Here is a 21,721-nt window from a genome sequence, read left to right on the forward strand (position 1 = left end):
GTGGAAACATCTAATCGCCAAAGTGTCCAAAGCTCATTGGCACAACAGTCAGCTGACACTAAGTAACTCTTCAGAGTATTATTGCTCTGCATAACAGAACTTCATGTAAATTTATTTGAAAAGTTGTATCTACACGGAAATACATTAAGTACATCAAAACGTAACTGCTTCATTGTATACTGAAACAGCAAGACATTCTCCAGGCAAAGAGATTAATTTTACATGTTTCCCTTTTTTCAGTTTTTTTTTTTTTCCCTTTTTTCCCTTATGGTTCAATAAAGTTCACCTCCACAGCAAATGTCTCAGTATAGACTTTCCATGTTTTAGGCTTGTGAGGGTTATCCAGCTCATTCCTGGGAAGGTAGAGTCTGAAAGACAAAATTCATCAGCACATCTTACAGCCTAAACCACAGTTTCCCTTTTTCAGCCAAGAGAACTCCAAGCTCAGCCCTGGAATATTAACTATAGCCCTAGATCTTTAATTCAGACAGACAGAAGCCATGCCCCTCTGCACAGGGCTTTGGATCTGATCTAGCTTGAGAAACAGTTTCACAGCTTTGTGGGTCAGGTTCCTCTGCCCCACAAAGGAAGACTGTTAAGAGTAACATCTGTGCCACATTCAGCTAGAGGCCTCCTGGTGGGATGCATGTGGCAGGAATTTAATAACTGACCTTCCTAATAGCAAGGATTCAATTCAGTACTCATCAAGCTCATCAGGCATGTTCTCCACTTTTAATATTTACCAAATTCATGTCTAGTTATTACTTAATAGCACCTGCACATCAGCTCTGGCTGAGTTGGAGATACCGCAGCACTGCCTTAACAGCCATTTGATTTCTGACCAGGCCTAGTGACCTTAGGTCTACCAGAATTCTCTAGGCAGAAAGGACAATGCTGGCTCAGCAAATTAGGTTTGGAGTTATGAGCATACTTATGGCTATCACTCCTCATGCTCTGATGGGATCAATTAAATTAAACTTGCTTCCTTCCTCTTCCTATTATGGAGAACACAGTAATTATGTGAAGTTTGCTGTTCCTCTGTCTAAATCTGGCTAGTTTGGTAAACAGAAGAGAAGGATCTCCTGTCTCTGCCTTCTGTTTCTAATCGCTTCCCTAGAGAGGCAGACAAGACCAACTTGCACTGGCTGGAGCACCCCCAGGAGTTCTAATCTCAACAAGAGCAACCACAGTAATTCCTAATAAAAGCATGAGAAGCAGTCAAAGAGCCTTTCTTTGGAATCCCAAGCATCAGTACCTCCAACTCTGGTCTTAATGTTTGCCTGCCAAGCTGCTGAATGAGTTCCAGCCTCTCAGGCAGCCATGCTACAGAGAATGGCCAAGTTGCCTTTGGTTTGAAAGTCAGCATTACCTTTTTGAATTCAAGTTCATTAATAATGGAATGTTGAGGAAAGTGTAATGGATTAAGTTGATTAAGATATCACATGTTTAAAATACTTGGCACAGTGCAAGCAATTATGTACCAACTGCCTGCTCTTCGGTTCCAGCTGAGAGTTGGAGACCAGTACCCACACAGAAGCTACAACAGGCTGGACAAGCCAAGCTATCTCAGCTATTAGTACTGTACTTATGAACTTTTAACTATATTCAGATACTAAAAGTTAGGATCTCAAGGCAGTCACTATGATTGCTTACCTGTTATTTTCAATAAAGGAAGTGTTGAACCAGAAGAAGAATGGGCAGTCATCATAGCCTTTTGGGAGATCCTAAGGACAGACTCTGTTAGACAATAGGACTTTTTGGCAGAGCAAGAGTACCCACCCATCCTCAGTAGTTTAGTTTACAAAGCTAAAGTGCCAGGGCCAGTACACCTGAAGAGCCCAACATCACACCCAGATCACTATTTTCTCTGAAGGAGGCCTACAAGAAATCCAGAGGGAAACTTTTTACAAGAACATGTAGGGATAGGACAAGGGGAACTGCTTTAAACTGAAAGAGGAGAGACTTAGATTAGATATTAGGAAAGAATTCTTCACCACAGAGGTGTCTCCCCTGCCTGCATAGGATGATGCAGCAACAACTGTTGCACCACTCACTGCAGTGGGGCCAGGAGAGGAGCAGGAGTCACTGGGGAGGAGCACAGATCCTGCCCCACACAGCACAGCCAGCCAGCACCCAGCTGCAGTGCAAACCACAGCCTTTCCTCATACTCAAGCAAAGATCTTTACACTGTTAGACTTACTGAACACGATTCAAATCTGACTTTCACATCACCACTTATGACAGGGCTGTCCTCCAAGCCAATGACTACAGAGTCATTTTCAGCATCAAAGAAGAGCTGGATAACAGAATGAAGTGTTAGTTTTATGAAAAGTGGCTGCAGAGAGACAAGGGACCAATTCATGGCAGTACCTTGCTACTCATTCATGGCTTACAAATACAATAGCAGTGCTACAGTAAAAGTCAACAATTTAAGCTACTTAGAGCAAGCTATTTGCATTTAAGTGACTTCTAGGGAAATCTTTTGTAGGAAAGTAGTTGTAAGATAGTGATTTAGCAAAGCTTAGCTTTTTCATCCTCTCAGAATTTACAACATCCATTTAATCTGACAGTTTTACATCCAATATTCAACTTTTACAGGAAGACACTTTTGACCTCTAAGTCAGCTGTCATCTTCTGTGACTCAACTGACATGATTTCATAGTGCTCACCTTGCAGTTTCCTTGACTGGCACATATACACTCTAGTACAACTTGCTTCCTCACTATCACCTGCACCTTCATATCAGTTCCATTGCCTTTCCCAACTCCTAGGAAAGAAAGAGTTGCATTATACCAGAGCACATACATTAGCTGGAAACATAAGTGGTCATGAAAACCAAGTGAAATACCATTCAAAAGTGCCTTCTTTCCAGAATACTCTGTAATAGACTTGAGAACTCAAATCCTAAAGGTAGCTCAAGATTCAGTGGCTGGAAGCTGTATTTCAAAGCAGATATGAAGCAGGAACAGTCTAATGGAGAGTCTGGTTCCACCGACTGAACATCAGTTTGAAGTCCCCAAGACCAAGTAGCCCCCTAGAACAATCTTTTATCAAGACTACCAGTACCTGTGTGCAGAAACAGTAGGGATCAAGTTCCACATGTGGAGTTAATCTCCCTTGGAAAGTGATTTCCCTTACAAAACAGAGCAGGTTGTATGTGAGCCACCATTGGACTAGACACCCAACAAGTGACAGAACACATGGGGCAATTTCACTGTTGCTTTTCATTGTATTTTAACTGTGCCATTGGAATTCTCAAATCCCAGTAAATCTACATTCCTATCATGGTCTTTGCAAGACAGACAGTAGACATCAGCTGCCTATTATAGGAGTAGGATAGAGGAATGCCCAAATTCAAGAGTTCTTACCTTGTATAGAGTGGATTTTGAGGTTTTTTATTTTGAGTTGTCTCTCTGGTGGGAGTTTCAAGTTATACTTGTTTTTCAGGATCTCATAATACCCAACATACCTACTCTGTAATGCAAAAACCCAGACAAATTATGCAGTTTCTGTAATCCACACAGCTTAATTCTAGGCAAAAGAAGAGTAGAAGATCTACTTAATCCTAAAGTCTTAGCTCTAAGTGCAAAGCTGAGAGAAAAGTAGCCATTTGTTCACCTTCCCCTCCCCAGTTCAAATAATCTTCTAGGCAAATCCAGTATCTACATTTTAAGCAATATTTAAACTTCATGTTCTAAGAGGAATTCTGTACTTCAGTTCAGCAAAAAGTGAGGAGCTTTTTTTATTGTAGCTTTTTAAGGGGCAGGATGTTTAAATGTACAAGATGCTTTCATTTTACAGAAACACATTCTGTAGGACAGCTGTACCTCTATTCTATTTTATACCAGCAACTGATGTACCTCTGTCACCAGCTTCATCTCACACCTCTGAACCCCACAGTACATAGTAAATCAGAATGAGCAAAGCCCTAAACTGTGGTCTGAGGCAATAACTCTAGTATTTCCTTGTAAATGCAGTCTCTATAGTATGCAGTTCTCCACCCAGGCACATCAGTGCCACAGCCCCTCCCCAGGCCAGGCTGCAGGCTTCAGTGCATCCTTGATAACAGCCCAACTGTCTTACAGGATCATGCTCCTGTCAGGATGCTCAGAGAGGTTGTGGAGTCCCCATCTGGGAAGGTGATGTAGACCTGGCTGAACACAGCCCTAAGCAACCTACTCTAGCTCACCCTGCTTGAACAGTGGGGCTGGACTGAAAGCTCCCCTTATCTCACCAATTCTGTTATCTTAAATAACAGAATTCAGATTTGTTATTATGCAGAGAAAGGCATAAGGGATGTACTTGGACAAAGTGAGGGAGGGAGGGGACAATGCAGCACAACCCTACCACTAAATGGTCTTCCAACCTTTAAAGAACAAATACAGAAAGTTCAGGAGTTCGGCATGTAGGAACCCACATCTGAAACAAGGCAGAGGAGGCAGGGTAGCATAAGCAGTTGCAAGAGTAATGTTGGTTTGGCTACTGTTACTGGACCTGCTGAAGCTTACCTGGGATGGAGTTTCAACTCCTTGAAACTTGGTACTTGTGCTTCTATCAGTTCTTCTCTCCCCAAAGTAGTCCAAACTTTCCTACATAGGAAAATAACTTCAAGTGTTAATATATTTATCCCACCACCATTCCCCTTTCCTGAAGGGAGGGCAGTAAACTAGAATTCCATTAGTCAATTCCAATAAGGGAGTGCAAGTAAAAATATGCAATAGTTGTTTTGGTACCTTCTGAAGGAGGCTTTTAACTAGAATAAAAAAAGTACTAATTAGGAAGTCAGATAAAGTCTGCCATCCATGAAAGAGTGAAGGAGAACAATATGCTTTCTAAGCAGTTGCTTTAGAACCACACGTATTTGAGTGGTCTGTGGCAGAACAAGCTGATCTTAATTCAGATCTTCACAAAGCAAGCTGAGAAAAAAACAAGTGATTAAATGGATCCACAGTGAGCCCAGACTACTTTGAGTGACCTGGGCCTTCTGCAGACCATGTCTCCAGATTGGTATACTGGATCTGGGAAGCTAAAACAGCACATGCATCTGTCCTGGCTGGGACTTGCTCTTTCTCCCTTTTCCCAGAAGGGCTTCTTGCTGTAACACTGGCAGTCAAGACAATTCTTGATGCCTCACACTACTTGGAGACCACTTAAAAACAATGATGTTATCTCTAGTAGAGCATGCTCAGAAGCCACCTACAGTTCAAGAAAGGTATTGCCTGAAATCCTATATCTATTATGCTTCCAAAAAGAATGCTTCAGAGTTGGTATCTGTTCAATTTTACTTTCTCTATTCTTCCTGATCAACAATAGTCTTCGTCAGAAAGGAACTTACCTAATAGTAGGATTTGCAAGAACTTTATTTTGAAAAGGAACAAAGAACTCTGTTATAAAGAACAAAGCATCAGTTCAGTGTCCTTTTTCCAGTATGGAGCTCTTGCAAAGTACTGATGCATTTCACCAATTAATTAGATTCTAAAGAACTCTGAATACTAAAAGAATCAAAAAAAAACCACCATTTTTTACCTTTGCACTCTCAAACTGGTCACTGTCTATGAGCCAGGTACAAACCATTGTTCCAGTCCTCCCTGCATTAGAAATAAGAGACAGAGTGATCTACAGGAGTTCAAAGGTATTTGAGATTTTGTGAAGATGAAATTCTTCCATTCTCTCCATTTCAGAAGTTTTAAGTGACAGCAGAGTAGTCAAGTACCTGTATTTCCAGAAAGAATGAGTTAAGACAAGATACTGCAGTTTGTTAACTTGTTTCTTAAAAGCAGTGCCCACATTTCTTTGTAATATTACTAGAGACACTTAGGAAGCTGGCCACTATCTCATACTCCATGCAATGGAGTGTTAAGTACACCCTGCTAGATGAGGTTATAGCATTGTCAAGTGCCAGTCTTTCAGTCAAGAGCTGCTTCTCTGCCCCAACTTTTCCACCTCCAACCTCACTAAGAAGGCATCAAGACTGCTAGCACAACACTCCTATATTGTCTCAGCTTTGAGTTTAAAAACAAAAAAAGCTCAGAGTTCAAGTCACCCCTCCCTACACTTGTTCTTCAAACTGGCTTTAGCCTGCAGGTAGTTCAGTATCGAGTTTTGCAAAACCTTTAAGCTACTGTTCAGACTGGGGGAGACTTCATGTTAAGTAACCACTGGTTTAAGCCAAGTACTTGCAGTAATAACAGCAGGTGGCTAAAGATGCAGCAGATGTTTGCAGGGAAGTTTGGTTTATTTGCACAGCTATCTATGCACTTCAACAGCTCCTGCACTACCACAGGTAGCAGACAGCACCCACAGGTCAGCTCATATGCAGTAACTTCGACTATCTTGCTCCCATAAGATCACATTGCCCTATCACATAACACTGGGTACCTTGACTTCAGGCCCAGCAGTACCTAAAACACCCAGGGAGAGGTTAAGGAGCATTTCATCTTGAGTGCCACCACACAGCTCATACAGGACAACCCATTCTGTATACAGTATGTACAGGACATCAGTCCCAGTCAGTGTGGGTTTAAGAAAGGCAGGTCCTACTTGACTAACCTAAATCTCCTTCTATGACAAGGTGACCCACTTACAGCAGATGAGATAAAGGCTGTGGATGTTGTCTGCCTAGACTTTAGCAAAGGCTTTGACACCATTTCCAACAGGAACTGGCCGGTCATGGCTTGGACAGGTGTATTGTGCTGGGTAAAAAAAAAAAAACAACAAAAAAACAACAAAACCAGCTGGATGGCCAGGCCCAAAGGGTGTTGGTGAATGGAGTTAAATACAGTTGGCAGCTGGTCACAACTGGTGTTTCCCCAGGACTCAGTATAGGGGCCTGTTTAATATCATATTTTATACGATATATAAAAGAAACTTAAAGATATTTATATAACCGATATAAAAGATATATCTATCTTTTACATCAGTTCTGTTTAATATCTTTAGCAATGATCTGGACGAAGGGATCAAGTGCACCCTCACTTAAGTTTGCAGACAACACAAAGTTGGGCAGGAATGCTGATCAGCAAGTTGTGCCTGGAGAGGTTTAGACCAGATATTAGGAAAAATTCCTTCACCAAAAGGGTTGTCAAGCACTGGAAGAGGCTTCCCAGGGAAGTAGTGGAGTCACCATCCCTGAAGGTATTTAAACAATGTGTAGATGTGACACTTGAGGACATGGTTTAGTGGTGGACTTGGCAGTTGGATGATATTAAAGATCTCTTCTAACCTAAACAATCCCACGATTCCCGCTCTCTCCCCCACAGCAATTAAAAGCTTGAGGCATATTACAATGCAGGATATTCAGTGTGGGTAACTGGCTACCAGGGAGCCAGAAGCTTAACTCTTTTTGATAGTATCCGTTCCAGCAGCTCCCTATTCCCAGCCTCTCCTGGGGAACTGCTGTACCAGCAGCCAGGACAGCAGGAAGTTACCAAAGAACATTTTCAGAGATCAGATGCCACCTTCGATTAAAAACCAATCTGGGTTATCTAGAAATGGGGTTGTGCGATACTAAGCACATGGTACTATACTGTTGCTAGTCAGCGTCTGCAGAATTTGTCAAGTTATGCTCTAAACCAATCTCATGTTATGGTTTAAGGCCACATATCAAAGGAAGCCATGGTAAGAGTAAGGTGTAATTTGTAGTACACACCAATTATACATGAGCAGTCCTACCTTTGCCTCCTTTACAATGAATTGCTATGATGTTCTTTTCATCTTGACTCATCCATTCACGGACACTGGCAGTGAATTTCAGCATGTCCCTAGATAAGAGGAAAGTCAGCAGATCAAAGCAAATGCCTACACAGAGCTACCATGATGTATGCATTTCTTGACAAGACTCACTGTAGTGCTGGGACATTGTGGTCATCAATAAAGATCCTTTCTACCCTGTAGTGGAAGTACTTGGGATCATAGCCTTTCTCACCTACAAAGAAAAATCTGAAGTTATGCCAGGAAGGGAAGTAGGATTACAAATAAAGTGGCTTCGGACACACAGCTGCTCACCTGAGCATATGCTAGTGTTTAAAGTGCAGTAGTATAGACAGACAGATCAAAGTGGAAAAAAAAAAAAGAGGTAATTTAGCTAAAGCCATGCTTGCTTAGCTTCTAGTTTCACACCTCTCACCTAAGCTAAAATTCATCTCCACATCCAGATGGCCATTCCTTTCCATAGGATTATGGTATCCAACAGTGTTCTGATGTACGATCATAGAATAGAATAGTTAGGGTTGGAAAGGACCTTAAGATCATCTAGTTCCAGCATCCCTGCCATGTAGTGATAGGACAAGGGGTAATGGGTTCAGATTAAAACCAGGGGAAGTTTAGACTGGATATAAGGAAGAAGTTCTTTCCTGTTAGGGTGATGAGGCACTAAAATGGGTTGCTCAGGAAGGTTGTGAATGCTCCATCTCTGGCAGTGTTCAAGGCCAGGCTGGGTGAAGCCTTGGGTGGCGTGGTTTAGTGGGTTAGTGTGAGCTGTCCCTGCCCATGGCAGGGATGTCAACCACAGCAACCACCAGCTAGAGTGGTAACCCTAATGGCTCATCTGTGATCCCTATCTATCCTTCTGCTGGCCAGAAGACAATTTTGCTTTTTCAGGATTTCAAGTGTCAGTACTCCTTTATCATACCCTGCTTCCAGCTCTGCTATGAAGCAGGAACCACAGGATAGTGGTTTCTGAAGTACTTTTCTGGGGTATTTTTAGCCACCTCTAAGTAGAAGAGCATTTAACTATTCCTCCACTTCATTCTTCTAAACCTTTGATAGGAAATTCTCCAACATCACCCCAACTTTTAGCCCAGGTTTAGTTTTCCACTTTCATTTTTCAGTAAAATGTTTTAGAACACTAAGGCAATTATTCAGCATAAGCAAGGAAGCCTAAACTGCAAGGCCTTCGGTACCTCTTTTGCAAGTTCCAGGACAGCATTAGATACTCAAAGTCAACAGCCACTTTCAGGACAGATGGTAAGTAGAGACAGCTATGTCCTTTTGACAGATTATATATTCTGAGAGACCTGTTATTGTCAGCAGCATACTTTGAAGAGATGTTTTTCTGTTTTAGCTGTATTTCAGCGTAGTCAGCAGCTAAGTATACTTACTGCAAAGATTGTAGACTTTATAGTGGTCTGCATGTTTGGTGTCCAAAAATCTTGCAACTTCCTAAAGCAACAAGAGTTCAGAGTAGTTAGGTCTCTGTATTTGCACTGCTGCCTCAACCACTAACCTGCACAGGTCAGCAACTGCATTCATAAATAGCCTTTGGACAGCAGGCCTTTCTAGCCAAACAACTTGGGTTCTTGCCTGGAATAAAAGTACTACTGCATCTTCTCTGCCCTACATATTTAGGTTTCTACAATATCAGCTGCCATAGCTCTGAAAAGAGCATTATATAGACCTTTTAAACATCTTCATTTAGAAGAACAGATAGTTCTTATCAATCACACTACTACTAGCCTAGGACAGAACTGACTTGGTTCTCTGAAGCACTCCCAAAGAACAGGAGCTTCAGAACACCAATGTGTCCACATTGTAAGATACATCCCACTAGGCTCAGCTGAGAGACTACAACACAGGCAGTACAGCACATGGAGACTATCACTTGGTCATTCCAACCAGCCAAACCAGCAGAACTAGGATTGACTTATCTAGTCCACATGCAAATTAGTAGGAACCCAGAAGTGAAAAAATCATTCAGAAATAGTGAACTTGGTAAATGAGAGATTTTTACCTCTATAGGGTTCCTATAGAAAGACTGCTTCCCAGAAGATGGAAACGACATTGCAATAATGCGATCTGAGGAAAAGACAGCAAGCTGAAGTAACAGGGGAAAGTCTCCCCATATGTAAGAACTACATGACTGAGAGCAGTATCATTATGAAATTGCTTACTCCTACCCTAATTATAAGGACAACCTACTCATTTCCAAGAGCCCTTGCTCTACATTTAGCATAGCTAGAGCAGGGCAATAATGCTCCCCAAAGCACCAACTACTATTATGCATCAATCTCCACAGAATCAAAAAAAAAAAAAGTAAGTCAGTTTCTCAGCTCTGGTTCACTAGGCCTCAGGAGAGTTTCTATCAATACATACAGCACATATGACCTCTCTCCTGGAAGGTTAATCTTTGAGAACAGGGTCAGAGTCAGGAATCCATATTTCAAAATCCCACAGAAAAGGAATAAGCCTGGTTTGATTTCATACTTAATTTTCATTAGCGCTTTACATGAAATACAGGCAATGTTTTAGATAAACCTAATAACTACTTTTAGCAGGATGTAACATGCTTCCAAGTCTCATTTGTTTCTACAAACCAGTAACATAAGTGAGATCCAGATCAAAGCCATCTTTCATATAACGCCTTTTGTTTTCAGAGACCTGCCAAAGAAAGAAAAGTTAATCTTCCAGAGAAATGTCAGAGATCAGCAAGTGTTGCCTGTTACCAGTAACTAAACCAACCATCTAGACTCTGAAGTCAAGTCAGTAGCAGAGCCCAATTTTGCTACAGCAAAGTTCACAGCATTAACCAAGAATGTTTCTTATATTAGCTTCACGTAGAAGCTCTGTACAGAATTTTTATTCTGAAGCATCAAAGTTCATTCTAGTGTAAAGAATGCTGCAGTTATGAATCCATCATTACTATTTGAGTGTTTGGGGGCTGAGGGAAGGAAGAAGAAAGTTAAGGGCAGCATAACCAAGACTACTTATTCCTGAGCAAGAGGACATACTTAAAGCTTCAACTACCACTTTAGTTCCCTGATAAAGGTAAGAGGCATTTACAACAAATACGGCTTCAACAGCTAAGCTGTTTTGTCTTCACCTGGAATAAGCAGTGAAGCATTAAAATTCCTATCCTCCTCTATAGGAGGAAAAACAGTCTATGTACCACACAAATTAGAAATTACTAATTGAGACACTTGATGGTGCAATCACTTCAGTATGTTGGCCTTTCAGGTCAAGTTGCTGCTTACTTGAGCAAAGCTAAGAATTATTAGCTATGCTGAAGTTGGAGGCAAAGCTCCAGTACCCTGGCATGCACACTAAACAGATGTGCTGCTTAGGCACTATTATTGAGTTGAAGACCAACAGGCTGTGGGTAGTCTTGCTGCTACTGATGGCTATGTGGAGAAAGTGCTGGAAACAGTAATAGTAGCCTAGGTATAGCAAGAGGCCAACTTACCATTCTCCTGGTCACCACTTCAAGTTGCTTCTTTTGTGAAGCCAGGCGAAATATTCTTACCAAGATGACAATCCTCAGAACTCGGAAGAGAGTGACCATTCTAGATTAGAGTCAGATTCACCACAAAAGAAAATTAACACAATTAAACTTAAATGCAAAGCTTAAAGCTATTTAAAAGCTCCCTCAGAGTTTAAAGCTTTGTTCATATACTTAACCAGGACTTCTCAGGCTCATTTTGGAGAAAGAACACTGTGCTTGAAGAATACCATGTTTAATTGTTGAGTTTTTGGGGGAAGTACATGCTCTGAACAGCTAACTAGGAACTAGGAAACAGAACTAGGAAATCCCTAGTTGCTCAGACTCTCATAGGCAACTCTGCAGAGAAACAAATTCCTGTAACACTACCTATGACAACCCCAAATTCTTGTTCCTTGAAGCTTGTTCAGCTACATATTTAAACATAAGTAACCACCTGAAAATAGCTGAAAAGAGAAGCTAGACAAGGTCATGCCTTAAGAAACCTGAGGACAGATCAGTATAAACCCCATGTTTAATCATTCAGCAACTAGAGCAGATGATTTGGTTTGAGAAACTTTGAACTGTCGTTGAACTCTGAAGCAGGCAAAATGCTTATGTGAGTGGTTCTACCAAAGCAACTGAACAGGGCCAGCTGCTTTCACATACCCTTAGGGACTATGGAAAACTAACATTCACTTCTGAAGGAGTTAAGTGAGCACATGCTTTTAAGGAGCACACACACTTATTTCAGATCCTGATGCACTTAGTCAAGAATCCTGGTGAATACCTGCAGTAAGAGACAAACTTCTAGTTAAAGACAGTCTGCTCTCCACTGATGGAGAGATTAGAGTCAGCAAAACAAGGCTGTCCTGGACACCAAGAGGAGAGTTTCATTTTTTTCCCCAAAGCTTCTTCCTAGCCCAGGATAACTCTGCTGGTTTCAAACAGAGCTCCCTTGGAGCTAGCAGCCAAGAAGCTGGAAGCCAAGGAGATGAAACAACAGTGGATTGAAGACTGCAAAGCCCCTCTCCCTAGCCTGAACTACATCTCTGAGAAGTATCTCTTAAAGATTAAAGCAGTTTGCATTCTGCCCTTTAGGAAATTAGACATTAGGCATTAGCTCCTAGACCCTGCTCTCATTCCCTGATGTTCTTATTTATAAGTTAGACTTCAAGGAAATGGGTAACTTACCCCAGTGCACACTCAGCTAGACAAGATTAGAAGTAAGAGACCATATTCCTTCATCAGGGCATGTTACCTTTATGGCCTGCCACTGAATTTTTACTTGTCACATATATACTCTTATCCACATAAAAGCTGCTCAAATTCTAATTATTCTGAGATGTATCAGGTGCTCTAAGACTGCTGTTTGCTTCTTGAGGAATAGTTATGAAGAAAGAAAGGGGTAAATCCCAGGTAGGCTACTGGAAATTAGTTGAATTACTGGACACTATGGGAGTGTTAGGTGGGAAGATCTCATGCACAAATGGACTCCTCTCACAGATTATCATCTGATCAAGCTACAGAAGAAAGATGAAAATATTACTTGAATTAATTTACACACATAATCAGCATATTTCCCCTCTCCAAGACACAGCTGAAAAAGCCAATATGTACTAATATGGGGCTTTTGGAAAAGCAAGGTGGAGGAAACAAGAAATAGAAAGAGCTGCCACACTGTCAAGATCCACTAGATGGAGATCCTCCTTCAGCTGTCTGTTGCATTTGCTATTATAACCCAACTCATGTTTCTGACCTTCAGATTCTCTCAGGACTGCTGCATACCTTCCTCCAAGAAAGGTTGGAATCAGAGCATTTGATGGCCTCTCTATTCACTTTTAGCTACCTCAACTGATATGCTTAGATAATCTCTGCCATTGAGATGGGGACAGTGTACAGTATAACTGTAGACCAAAATTAAATGTCTCTATTATTCAATAGTCTGTACCATGAAATACTATCACTATTCATGATCTAGAATGCACACGTCTAGCTTAGAGGTGCCCAAGAAAATTCTTAGAAGACTATGAAGAAAGCTCATGTTTAACAACTGCCATACCACTCTTACCTTGGTATCTGATCTGCTGCAGCAAGACCCGAGAAGGAGTATGTCATGTTGATTAACAGAGTGCCCACCACTATGAATGCATCCAAAATATTCAGTTTGGACCAGAAATAGTTCCTGAAGCTGAAACAAAAGAGTTTTAGAGAGATGTCCATATGGATAACAAATACTGAAACACATCTTCAGGAAGATAATCACCTACACATAGGTACTGCTAGAGACAAGTTCTCCTGAAGTAGTTCTTGATACTGAGCACTGAAGACTCACTATGAAAATAATCATACACCTAGTCTACATGTATCAGTCATAGCAAAGCTGATAGAATTGAAGTGCTTACTTATACCCCAAACATTTTACAGATTATTACACCAGAATGGGTTGCCCAGGGAAGTTGTGAGTGCTCCACCCCTGGCAGTGTTCAAGACCAGGCTGGACAGAGCCTTAGGTGACACGGTTTAGTGTGAGGTGTCCCTGCCCATGGCAGGTGGGTTGGAACTTAATGATCTTAAGGTCCTTTCCAACCCTAACTATTCTATGATTCTACGATTATTCTATAGAAGAGTAACAGACAACACACACAACCAAGAAGAGATGGGGCCATTGTTTGTGATCCTTTGCTTCCTTACTAGCTTGAGGACTTGCCGCACCAACTCAGCATTCGCTTGTGTCTTACCCTTCAACAAATACTCTCAGGAGAACATCAACGAGGAAGAAGAGTGCTATTGCCAGGGAAACACCTTCAAGTATCTCTCTAACACCCTTCTTCTCACCAATAGCCAGATCCAGAATTACAACTATAATGTCCACAACAATAAGCACAACTCCAAATACTCTGCAAAAAGAAAGATATTAGTGAGCTCAAGAGGTAGGAATGAATTTCTGACATTTGACCAAAAAGCACAAGCCCAGATTTTTGTTTTAACCTGTTCCAGCAAAGCATGTCTTTTATATACAGGATTGAAGCATGCTTATATAAGCAGATTCCAACTGCATTTAAGTGATCTGCATAGAGTATATAATCCATGTGGAACTGTATATTTAACCCAGACTCAGCTGTGTTTTCCTATAATTCCACAGCTACCTAGAAATGCTGAAGATCTGGAATGCTTTAAGGAACACAGATGTCAGTGCTGTCTTCCAGCTTACTCACTTTCCTCTCACACTCCTAACTTACTATAGTCATGATAAAGACAGTTACTTTTAAGGGGCTATATTGACTGTAACAGCTTACCTTGTTCCAGCACCTAGATTGCATACAACTGACCAGCTGGTTGTTCAAAGGCTGTCACAGCCTGGAGTAAGTCATTAAAAAGCTTTTATCCAGGTCACCAGCATTTACAGTTCTGACTTCCAGCTCCAGTTGGAGAACATAGCCCCAGCTGTTTAAGGCTTCTTTGCCAGTCAAAGTACTTTTCTCAAGTCATCCTTTCTGGGGGTGATAGGATTCAGTATTTTGCATACAGAGCAGGCTGGAGCCACTGTTGCTCAAGGAATTTTCTGAGTTCTCACACCAGAAATAAGGACTGTTTCTGTCTTGCCCGTATCATCACGGGCATGAGCTTTTACCTGAATCCAAATGACATCACAAATGGGGAAATTTTTCTCCTAAGTGCACTGCAAGAGAAGAGAAGAGAAGTTGCATCAAATCAAGTGACATTTTGCTATTGATGTTAACCACAAAAGCACTGTTAACATTCTTTTGTTCACATTCTTTTCAGTTTAGAATTCTGTATAGCAGTGCTTTCTTTAAAAGCAATTATCCAGTTTTATTCATGAAGAATATAGGTTAAGACAGTACTTGAAAGCAATGCTTTGACCACTTCATAGAAAAAGTGCTCATCAATACTCATCAGCCCCTAAAAGCCTGATAGTATGCACTTATGCATAACACTACTCAGTGTCATAATTCCAATGACACTAGAAGTGTGGCTTAAAGCTAATAACTGGGTATTAAGAAGCAGGCTTATATAACAGCTATTGGTCAAGAGGAAGATTAAAGGATAAACAACTTTTAAGGTGTCATCTTATTCAAGATATTAGCTTATCATATCAGACATTTCTTTTTTTTCTAGACCTGGAAAAAACTGCACTTGTTAATAGCTCTGGTACTGCTTTAGTGCTCTTGGAATAGAGGAAGAAAAATACCTCTTCTACCATTAGAAGGAAATACCAATTTGGCTTTCAGATCGAGGTCTTTAGTGCCTTTTAAGAAAATGAGCTGAAGCTAAATTCTTGCAATACTGAGAGTTATCTCCAGCCCTAGTAGGGTTCCACCTCTGTTTTCAGCTACAGATTATCATGTGTTGCTTTTTGCCTTCTGGTTTAAAGCCAGGCTTTTGTGTAATTGTCTTACTAGCTGAAAGTCTCCTTAGGCTACACCAAGAACTAAGGTAGAAGCAACTACCTGCAAATGCCAAGTTCCCACAGTTTGAAAAACAGATTACCAGTCTGTTAAGTAATCCCAAGACTACTTAACTACTGTAAGTATAGTCTTTTCTTAGACACTTATAAGAAAACACTTTGTCCAAGTATACCACTAACAATAGAACCTACCAGAAGTTCTGACATACTGACAAAAAGTACCAGTAGATACTTTTGTTTGCATATTTATCTTATCTTCCCTGTTATATACAGCTACTACATTTCCTCTCCCCACCGTTAGGGATACCACTGTTACAGGAAGCCTTTGTCAGCTCAGTAATGCATATTGCACTCCAGTGACCCTGTCCAAGCTACTCTTTTCCTCTAGGGTAACTTGAACATTGCATTTCACTTTGGGCATATCATTAACACCTCAGTTTAAGACAAGGCTAGGTATCTCTGAAGTGATGAGGAAGCATCTTCTTGGCCTTATCAAATTAACCCACACCATTATTAGGTTCAAGATCTAACCAGCAAACACCTGCATCCTTAAGAAGGAGGATATATAGGTTGTAGTACACACTTTTCCCACAGAAGTCAAGGATGCAATAACAAGTCTCGTCTTGAAGGCAACCTAGTATACAGGGGGTTCTCCTTGCATTTATGAATGCCTAGTATCTGAGGAAGTGTAATTATTGCAGCGCTAGCAGTTTGTTGTTCTCTTGTCCCAGTCAATCCTGCAATGCAAACATAACAGGTACACCTAGACTCCAAATTCCACAGCCTAAGGACAGGTACCTTTATTAGGTACACTAAAGACTGAAATACATACACACCACTCCAATTCAGCCTGCCAGCATCTTACATCAGTTGAGATGTAGCACATTTGCTCATGTACTTAGCTAAAGGTCTTTGTAAAACACATTTGTAAATGTCAACTCCCAAATTCTACACAGACATGTTGTCATATTGAAGACCTGAGATAACAGGCTTAGTCTTACTGTTCTTGAGCTGCAGAGAAACAAGTCAATATATATCAGTGACTTAACTAAACATGCTATAGGAGTTAGTAATCTGGTAACAAGAGCTAAACACCACTAGAAAATAACTACTTCAAGAACAGTTAACCACTAGTAAGTTCAGACATTTTAGTCTTTATGGCATGATGCTTATTCACCTCAGATACTCATTCATCTTATTTTCTTGCCAGCATTTGTTCTTCTGTGCTCTCCCAAAAATCATTCTTTTGGGAAAGCTTAAAGTAGTTTGGACTCCCCATTCTACATAATATGATGGACTTGTAGCTAGTTCTTAGGTTGGGCTTTCACCTCTAGAGGCATAAAGAAGCTTCTGAACTTACTTGTCTTCATTATATACTAAAGCAAATGCCAATATCAAGTGATTCACTGGGCTTATCACTACTTCAGCAAGCCACCTGCCTGCTTACTTTGGCTCAACAATTTCCACTTTAGGGATACACTAGGCATTTAGTATATTATTAGCTTACTTGGAACAGCTATCTGGTCTGTTATCCTCATCATGGCCATCATCAATCTTTACTGTGGGCTCTTCTGCTGTTGGAGAGCTGGCAAAGGAATAACACAAGTCACATATCGATAGGGAAGTCAACTTTATATATTGCTATCCTTCATTGTTCCAGAGAAAAGAAGATTAACTGTCAGCTAAGCAGTGAGGAGCAGAATGGGCCAGAGTACAGGTATAGTACCAGTGGAAGAAATACTTCTACATTGGAGCAGCAGAACCTTTTGGCTTGTACTGACCTAGTTCCATTAGCAATCTATCTTGCAGAAGTTTCTTTCGGGGCAGGAAGGGAATATATGTGTTCAGCAATAGGATTAAGGGTTTTGGAGTTCAGCATCCAAGAGCCTGCTGAGGATTTAACAATCCAGACTCCGGTAGGAAACATATACACACACACACATATACATGCAAAGTTGCTTCTGAGAGTCCAAATTACATTAATGCTATTACAGTACACTACTTGTTCAGAGAACGAAAGTTTTCACCAGGAACAGCCATAGCACAGAGATGTTTTTGTGCAGAGCAGGATACCAGACCGGAAACTGGAAGACCAGAGCAGCAGCTGAGCTAGTGCTAGAACAGCACTTTTTGGTGGTAGTGGCTGCTTGCCATAACTTCCTTAAAATCATCTCTTTAGATTAGGCTTTTGTTCAGCCACCTGAGAAGCTCTGAAGGCCACATGATATCCTCAGAGAAAGCAACATCCAAATTCAGGAGTTTCTAATTAAGCCTCCTCCAGAGAAATATTATGCTGTATAACAGCACAGTCACAGTGTTTGCTGTGGCTCTGTCTCTGGCATCATTGCTTCTTGGGCAGCAGCAACTACATACTTATGCTCAATATTGATGTTTCCATGCTGTTCTGAGGCAACCTAGCATTAGTTTGAAGCACTGGTGTAACAACTCAGAAGACCCAAGTAATCTTCATCCTCCGCAATGGACCCATGCGCCAGCATGCAGTTTCAGCAACCAGTACTGATGATTCACCAGCTGTACTCACTATCAGGCAGACCAGAGAAAAGATTCCACCCCAAGAATTTTAGCATTTAAGCCTCATTTTTCAGCTTCACCATCCATCTCCAGATACTAGTATCTTCATTTTGTTCCTAGAACTGAAGCAAAACTCCACTGATATACAGCCACTCAGCTTTGCTTCCCAGCTATTCTTATGGGACAGTTACTTGGTAGGTTCCACTCAATGAACAGCTGCTACAGCTAGTTTGCTGCAAGTCACTTGCTTATCCTTATAGACATATGAAGTGCACCAAAAGCCACCTTGTTATCCTCTACTGCGATTAAAACAAGAATGAACAACATTAGCCATTTGGGTTAGGAAGCCAATCTTTAACACAAAAGAAAACAGGAGCAAAGTCCAAGCATGCCGCTTCCATTGTGCTCTCACACAAGAATTCAGTCCTAGATAATGCTTTCCTCAGTGGGAGTTTGTTTTGCGAAGCACTCTACATCCACTTGTTGTCCAATTTGGAACAAGCTCTCCACCACAAGCTACTATAGCCAGTCTTTGACAATCAGGTGGAAGAGAAAAAAAGATACACTAGAATAACTTGTTTCTACCCCACACACTCTCCATCAAACCATAAGCTTTTCTGACTGTTCACAGCTAAAGGGAACTTCAGACTTGAGGCTTTCAGGGAGAGCAGAACAAGAGCATCTCGCTCTATAAGAGACTTCAACGGTGTTTCTGGAGGCTAGAAGTGAGTGAGCAAGCTTTAATCCCATAAACTTGTTAAATCAGGGCTAGGTGCTCTGTACCTTTTAACTGCCTCAAGAAGTCAATCAGAGCAGTGCATTTCAAAGATATGACTCCTCTCAAACAACAGCACTGGGGTGGGAGAACACCAACACTGTAAGCTATATAAGCCTCAAGCACTCCATCGTTATTTTTGTTAAAGTACTAAGAAACTCTAGGCAGGGGTCCACACACAGCATACCTCAATCCCAAACCCACACACTGGTACAGTTCATTTCACTCACCTCGATGCTCCTGTCAGCTCTGCCCCTTGTTCATACCTCACAACTGTCATTTTCCCTGTTGCTGCTCTGCTGGTCTTAAGAGACATACATCTAGTTAAAGGGAGATCAGTACAAGAAACAGTAAATACCAGCATTCTACAGCACATAGTCACGTTACCAGCAGACAAACTTTACTTAGCTTTCAACTATTCCCTCCACCCCAGTTGACAAAGCAGTCCTTCTCTATAAGGTTACTGAGAATCAGTGCACTAAGCAGTGTGACGAAGGGCTTTTTTACTATACCTAACATACCACAGTGACAACTTTAAAACAGCATCTTTACCTCACTATGAGGCATTTCTCACTATTTCAAGCTATGAGACACGGAAGAGCCACAGCTGGCACCTCCGAGAAAGGTGCAGCCCGAGGCTGGAGCGGGACCAAAAGCCCCTGCACACATCACCTCCCCGGGACGGAGGCCCGCACTCAGTCCGAACGCTTCTCCCCTCCTTCAGACCCGCCTCGCCGGGCGGCAGTCACTTCTCAGGCACAGCCTCATAGCCCCAAGGTGTGAAGCGGCTCTCACTGCGGCGGATGCTGTCCCCCCAGCAGCCTCACCGCGCCACGGAACAGGGCCGGCACCGGCGAGTCGGCAACACTGCTTCCCTCCCGTCAGAGGCCCCGCAGGCCTAGCCCCAGCCCAGCGGGCACCACACGGAACCTGCGGGCTCCACAGTGGGACAGCCCGCGGTGTCCCAGCCCGCCGAAGCCCGCTCTCCCCTCACCTCAGCGCTGCTCAAGTCGAACCCTGACACCCGCCCCCGGCGCCCCGCGCACTCAGCGGAAAGTTGCGCTAAACTTCCTGCGGGCTGCCCCCGACCTTCCCGCCTCCGCCGGGCCGCAGAGCCCCACTCACCCGCCAAGACCAGGCCAGGCAGCGGAGCGCGAACACAACCACAGTCCTATCGGGCTGAGGCTAAATGGCCGGGCGGCGCTGCACGGCTGCACCTGGGCCGGGGCCTCGCCCGCCCAGTGCCGTGGCGACGGCTGCAGCCGCTCCCGGCACCGCCCGCCACCTTCACTCCCGCAACCCGCAGCACCTGGTGTTTCCCGGGGCCCACCGGGCCAGCAGCCGGGCCAGGGCCTGCCTGCACTCCCCTCCGGGGTCCCGCCGGTCCCGGCCCGCACAGGCCCGCGGGAGCGAGGAGGCCGCCAGCCATGGCCGCACCGGCCGCGCCTCCGCCGTTCGGGCGCTGTAAACTTTGGTGCCGCGCCTTGATGCTTCTTAATGCATTTTCCGTGGCGTGGCGGCGATCGGGAGAGGGCGATGCAGGTGGGCTGTGGGTCAGTCCAGCCACCACGGCCCGTGACAGCGACTGCTCCATCCAGGGCAGGCACCTAACACTGAGCATTGATGTCTGCAGAATGGGGGCCTGTGGGACAGATTACGGCGTGATAATCTCTGCAGGGGCTTCACGCCTTCCTCATCCCCTGTCAACAGCCACGTGACAAGCAATCCCTGAGCAGGACGATCACAGAGAAGCGTTCCTGCTGGGGCCACGACTGCGCTGGAAAGGTTTTCTGCTGAACGGTCGGCAGCAGAGGGAGCTCAAAGCGAGCTTTTGAGGGCTGCTGCAGAGGCTGCTGGAGCTTGGACCGGGATAGATGTGGTTAGCCGGTGGCAGGTACCTTTCCGGCTGCCCGTTGCCCAAAAGAAATAAAATCTTTGAGATGAATGATGAGAATAGGGAGCATTTTGGGGCAGCAGACTAAACAGAAGGGCCATACTGGAGAAGACTGTAGAAACACAGAAGTCTCGTTTCCCCTGCCCTGGGCTCTGAAAGCACCAAGGTGTGAAAGCACTTTGGATAATAGAAGCAGACTTTTCACAGAACAACTTACAAGTCACAGGAGGGGCTGGAGGCTTCCAGTTTGGACTGAATGCCAGGGCTGTAAATGAACCAACTTGCTAGAAGCTGCACTTAGAAAGAAAAGCCAGTTCTTCCCATTATTCATCAAACAGATAGATGCTGCATTGCCAGTGATAACACTGTAACTGTGCCTTTCATGTTGCTAATCTTACAGCATTGGTGATGCTGTAGAAGATTTGCCAGGTGGTTACTCAATTTTTTTAAAACCCTAACTTCTGGACTCAGATGACTAAAATAAAAACACAACCTTTTTTTTTTTTTTTTCTAAAGTAATAAAACCAAATTTCTAGCTCTCAGGTAGTGGAGAAAAGCATAGGGCAAGGTTCATAAAGCTAAAAATAAAAGGAAAGCACTGAAAATATTTTGTTTTGTTTTGTTTTAAATTCAAGACTTATCAGTCATTTTCATTATGTTTTGCTGGTTAACTCATGACACTGACATTTAAAGAGCCATCAAAATCCAGTTCTGATCCCTTGATTATTATTCATCAGTGTGAAGTACCAGAATTGTCAGCAAAATGCAGAAGAGATTGAAACGTTCAGTAAGTAGTCCAGTTACATACTGGATAGAGAGTAGGATGAAGTATGCATATCTCAGAGGGGTGATGAACATACTTTACATTCCAAAAATAACAGGGAGGGTGGTAAACAGAAT

The 21,721-nt window shown here is 42.7% G+C and overlaps 1 protein-coding gene across 1 annotated transcript; it reads right to left on the reverse strand.

The window, feature by feature from the left end:
- Positions 1-76: 76 nt before the first annotated feature.
- LOC130594240 (phosphatidylinositol 3,4,5-trisphosphate 3-phosphatase TPTE2-like) lies at positions 77-19,519 on the reverse strand. The gene is made up of 19 exons (XM_057400002.1): positions 19,480-19,519; positions 19,158-19,247; positions 17,128-17,205; positions 14,826-14,873; positions 13,933-14,091; positions 13,263-13,382; positions 11,177-11,276; positions 10,311-10,374; positions 9,728-9,792; positions 9,099-9,159; positions 7,843-7,924; positions 7,672-7,760; positions 5,527-5,588; positions 4,509-4,589; positions 3,369-3,474; positions 2,670-2,767; positions 2,201-2,296; positions 1,654-1,724; positions 77-368 (listed from the first exon to the last, which is right to left on the reverse strand). The coding sequence occupies exons 2-19, from the start codon at positions 19,241-19,243 to the stop codon at positions 266-268; spliced, it is 1,569 nt and encodes a 522-aa protein (XP_057255985.1). The 5' UTR covers positions 19,244-19,247; positions 19,480-19,519; the 3' UTR covers positions 77-265.
- Positions 19,520-21,721: the final 2,202 nt, after the last annotated feature.

Source organism: Pezoporus wallicus, unplaced genomic scaffold (genome assembly GCF_028554395.1).
Source record: "Pezoporus wallicus isolate ANWC-B61680 ecotype Strahan unplaced genomic scaffold, APGP_CSIRO_Pwel_v1 scaffold_7383, whole genome shotgun sequence".
Classification (NCBI taxonomy): domain Eukaryota; kingdom Metazoa; phylum Chordata; class Aves; order Psittaciformes; family Psittacidae; genus Pezoporus; species Pezoporus wallicus.